At 42.2% G+C, this 5,262-nt stretch overlaps 1 protein-coding gene across 1 annotated transcript; it reads left to right on the top strand.

Annotated features, from left to right (window-relative positions):
* Nucleotides 1-2,371: 2,371 nt before the first annotated feature.
* On the top strand, nucleotides 2,372-4,998 carry LOC123994784 (transmembrane protein 229A-like). Its single transcript, XM_046297778.1, has one exon. The coding sequence runs from the start codon at nucleotides 2,608-2,610 to the stop codon at nucleotides 3,625-3,627; it is 1,020 nt and encodes a 339-aa protein (XP_046153734.1). The 5' UTR covers nucleotides 2,372-2,607; the 3' UTR covers nucleotides 3,628-4,998.
* The last annotated feature ends 264 nt before the right edge of the window (nucleotides 4,999-5,262 follow it).

Here is a 5,262-nt window from a genome sequence, read left to right as displayed (position 1 = left end):
ATACAAAAGGATACATTTGACAAATAACATTGCAGCTGCAGAGGAGAGTCTGCATTTATTCAGTCAAAGCATCCTTAACATCTGATCCAAGACACGTGTGTGTCAGTTGTGTCAGTGAGTGTTTATATCACAGTAATATCACATTAAAACCAGGGCCCAGTAACCTGTTAATACCTCAGCAATAGCAGGCTATAGGTCCCAGAGAGAGACATTTGAACACACTGAGTTAGTTAACATAAATCGTGGAGCAGAGGCTTGTGGGAAACATAGTTACCTAGGAAACTGAGAGATCCTGCACATGATACCATCCCAAAATACTGTCTGGGACCAAACTGCAGTAGCCTAGGATATTCCATCTTTCTAGGTCAGGATTTGTATAGTGGTACACTAGGCTAAAGAAAGATGTACAGTAGTGTATATTAGTTAAGTCATTATGCCAGGCCTACAGACCTAGGGCTACTGAGATTACATTGCTCAATTATGTTTTTTATTTTTATTTAACCTTTATTTAACTAGGCAAGACAGTTAAGAACTAATTCTTATTTACAATGATGGAATACCCCGGCCAAACTCAGACGACGCTGGGCCACGGGACTCCCAATCACAGCAGGATGTGATTCAGCCTAGATTCAAACCAGGGACTGTAGTATCAACTTTTACACTGAGATGCTGTGCCAAAGACCACTGCGCCACTCTGGAGCCAAACAGTATTCAAATGATCAATTCATAATATGGCCTATAGGCTAGCAGGCCATTATATATCGATGACAGATGTTTGTTTGACATCTCAGATGGCCACATGACCGTTAAACCAGCGGGATGTTAGGTCACTACTCGCTACTGTACAGTTTAGTAGCGTTTTTTCCTGTCACGCCCCCTCCGCGGCGCTCAATTTTTCTCCTCTTCTTGCTGAAGAGAGAGAAGAGGCGATGGGAGAGGGTTTACTCCGCCCAAAATGTGCCCATGAAAATAAGTGAGAAATGTTTGTGTGGCGGTCAACGAGAGAGTGTGAAATTTGGTCAACAGAAAATGTAATTGGTCATTTGCTACACGAGACTTATTTGGTCTAATATATGTTTTATAATGAATGGTTAGGTTGTTGTTTGGGGTTTGAGAAGTCAATGAGAGAAGTGAAAATGTCTCTTTAGTTGTTCATTTTCTAAATATATCTAAAGGCATAACCTAGATTCAAGCCAATATCTTAAGTAGTTGAACATGTCATTACTCCAACCTTGTGAAAGTGACAAACTGACACGTCTTAATTTGTATCAAAAACTTTACATCGAAGGGGCGGCTTTGATTTGCACATGCGCAGTTCGGCGCGAAATGACCAATTGACCCGATTACATTTTTTTGCGCATGAGTTTAGCTAGCCATTATTTCATTTATTGTATTTTTTATTAAACAGTGACATGCAAAACACACACAAAAACAGAACAGCCAGAGCGATTCCACAAAGAAATAAGGAATATATCTTCTTCTTTGTTTTATTACAAATCCACATTATATTAATTCAAATACAGACATGTAACGAATACATGTTTAAGACATTTGGTTTTGTATACGTTTTAATGATTCTAAATAGTTTTCCAAATCAGATTTTAGAAAAAAAAGAAATGGGTCTTTTTCTTCATAGATTTTGATTTTATGTATGAAAAATGTTCCTAATAAAAGAAAGAGATTTTTGTGGAATCAGTGTAGTAAAATAATATGTCCAACTTAGATATTGCAATGGTATTATGCATTTTGTTGCCAATATATAGTTTTACATCAGTCCAGAACACTTCACTATGTAAACAATAACAGAATAAGTGTTCAATAGATTCGGTTTGTAGATCACAAAAACTGCATTCACTGGTAACATCAGGTATATATTTAGAAATCAAGCTATTACACGGATATAATCTATGGATAATCTTAAAGGAGATCTCCTTTACTTTATTGGCCACCATAAATTTGTGTGCAGTGAGCCAAGTTTACATCAAACGATGAAGCCCAACAAAATATCACAGAAGGGAATAGACTTGATGTGGAAAATATCCCTTAATAAACGATTGTTACATGTATTATCTAGTAAAACTATGCCGTTCACCTGGATATCGCTTACAACGGGAGTTATTCCAAAATATGCGTTATTCTGAAGTAAAGATTTTATCCCACTATGTATAGCTTTAATAACAGTGTCATATTCCTTGCTTGAAACCTCAAAGTTGTATCTAGCAAGGAATATGACATTACCTACAAGCTGGATCTGGGATTTCTATTGGAGAAGCAGTTTCTGCATATCTTCATACTGTAGCCCTACTGTATTTGACTTTTGTGCCTGTTATTCACAAGCTTATCTGCCCTCTCGTTGACTAGAATGGTCCCATCTGATTTCGCCTCCTCCCACCTGCCTTCCATCTTTGAGGACATGTATTTCAATTGTTAAAGCGGTCACTCGACTATCTTATCAATATAATAGAACATCTTTGCTGTGGCACAGGCGCTGTCAGGTGCAAAGCCGCTAACGACACCGCGGCAGCTCGGTTAAAACTACAGAATGTGCCAGGAATAAAGAACAAGAGCTGCTCTCTGATTCTCTCCGAGGAGAGAGAGTGATCAGCCATGGCCAGCTGTCGGAGAGGGAGCCCGCGGAGCCGGGCAGGACAGGCAAGTGGCAGTCTGAGAGCAGCGAGGAAGCCCGGGCTGAGAGATCCTTCCAGCGAGTTAGGGGATGCTGGCGAATCAATGACAGAGCTACCACAATGGTTGCGGCTTTATTTCTATGGGATGCACGGTATCACTTTGGATATCCTCCTTTCGTCGGCACAGGGGCTTTTGGCTGACAGGGACCCCAAACTGTTCGGCTTTTCCTCCCCGTACCTCTGCATCATGCACTCGGTGACCCATTTCTTGCTGGAAAAAATATATTCGCAAAAGAAGTGCTTTCAAGGACGCACAGTAGTTTTTCACCTTGTTTTCTATCCCTCTGTGTACATTGGGTTGCAGATCCTGATTGGGAATATAAACACGCTGACCGAGCACGTTAGAATAGTCTCTGCCACTCATCTCGTCGTTCACTACCTACTGGCACTGTACTTCACCCAAGTTTTCCACAAGGGGCTTGAGCGGCTGCGCTACCACTGCCCCGGGAAACGGACCATGTCTACACCGGAAAAGCGCACCCTGGAGCCGCTGCCTACTAACGGTCTGCCCGATGTTGTGCGATTCCTCTTCTTTGGAATGCACGGCTTTTTGGACGAGATCTTTTTTACCTCGATATTCAACCTCGTGGAGAAATCGGACCGGACCATGAGCGGCCACACGTCCCTGTGGTCCTTCCTGATGTACGGAAGCTGCAGCTTCGTGGTAGAGAAACTCTACCTGCATTTGTACTTTAGACGGGGCTGGAGCACCTGGAGGCGGCTCCCCGTCTATATCTGCTTCATCTACACCTGGGAGTTCTGTTGGGGGCTGGCGCTGCGGCAGTACGACGCATGCTCATGGGACTATTCCCACTATCCATTCAACTTCATGGGCCTGATCACGCTCCTCTACCTGCCCGGATGGGTCTGCATCAGTCTCTACCAGGATATTCTGTCCAGCGTTCTGCTGCGCGTGGTGGTGTGTGCCAAAGACGAGTAGTGAAGGCACCCAGGGCAGGGCGCTAGCATCAACGTCTGCCATGTGTCCAGGGGGGAAAAAACGATATTATAGGCCTAGGTCACATTTGATTTAGGGACTGTTGATACCAATACAAAGAAAGAAGAGGACATTTAAGACCATCAATGTTGTACCCGGACTTAAATAATGTGTATTTCCCTTGTGGGAATGTGGAATTGATGTGGCTGTTTAGACAGCATCTTTTATCAGTGATTCTAACAAAAAGCCTATCAATTTGTGACAGGTAGCCTAAAAGCACAGACATGCCTTGCCTGGCATGTGATGACACACAGACATGCCTTCTGCTGTGATGACAACTGACATTTCGAACTTTGATGTAGATGAAACAATAATATTTCACATTTTACACTTCACTTGCTTGCTCATTTTAGAGCTGTGAATGATTTCCTAAACTATATTGACAAAGTCAGCCATATGCATGGTGGCACCATTTGACGAGGTTGGTCTCTTCAATTTCAGAGCAAGCTTTGAACTCATTTCTGCATGGCTGCATTCATGATCACTTAATTGCTTAAGTCGTATTACCTTAAAACAATGCATGACATTTGGAAATAAAATAGCTTCTAAAAAGTTCAAAATGTATGTAGCGTGAGATGTAATCGAACCGAATAGAACAGGTGGTGGACCGAATTCATTTCACTGTGAATCTTTTTCTGAACCAAACCTTAACCTTACTGTGTTGGAGTGCCTTTCCGAGCAAACCTACAGACAGCTGGACTAAAGACAAACTGAACTACACTGTGGGCCAGTTTCCCCCTAGTCCTGGCCGAACTAAAAATGAAGCTCAATGGGGAATTGAAAGTGCTTTTTAAGTCTACAACTATAGGCTTAATCTGGGTCATGTAAACAGGCAATGTGTGCCAATCAGACAGACCCTGATGATCAGCTTTATATTTCTCCCATCTTTACGTAGGGGCATCCCAGACCCAGGCTTGTTTACCTAACATTTATAAAGCAGCGGAGCACGAGTCAGCTTTTTATGGTTTACACTCTTTAGGTTGATCTGGAGTGGGCAATATTGGGAGTCAGCAGACCTGGGTTCAAATACTACTTGTAATCTTTCAGGCACTTTCACTGTTTGTTTTAACCTGCCTGGAGTGCGAGATGGACGGGTTTTGGGGTTTGAATTTTAGCGGCTATTCTATTGGTTCCACGCCAGGAAAGCTCAATCAAGCCTAGATAAAGTATTTGAAATGATTTCAGAATAGTATTTGAATCTAGGTCTGGGATCAACCTCCATGCATAGAGCTCTTTGGCATATATCTTTCTGCCTGTTTTATTTCCTCGTTTGCCATTGTACCAAACGGTCAAGTCTCGTGTTCTCTCTGAAGGGCCAAATACCTGGCACTGTGACTTCATTAGCAACCTGTTCCAACCTTATACTCTTTGGAAAGTACGTTTAGAAACGTATCGTTTTTGCTCTTTTTACTGATTGTCATGATTCTCTAGCGTGTTTCGAATGCATTTTACCGCCTGCCTTCATCAGTCCTGGGGATCCCGTGAAACGAAGGTTGGAGGTCACTGAACGCTGGTAATATTGATGAGTAATACTAGTGCAGGGAGAAATATCTTATAACATAATGTCATTCAAATATT

This window comes from Oncorhynchus gorbuscha, linkage group LG14 (genome assembly GCF_021184085.1).
Source record: "Oncorhynchus gorbuscha isolate QuinsamMale2020 ecotype Even-year linkage group LG14, OgorEven_v1.0, whole genome shotgun sequence".
NCBI lineage: Eukaryota > Metazoa > Chordata > Actinopteri > Salmoniformes > Salmonidae > Oncorhynchus > Oncorhynchus gorbuscha.
Note: the sequence above shows the minus strand (reverse complement) of the source record. Positions and strands in the feature narration are given on the sequence as shown.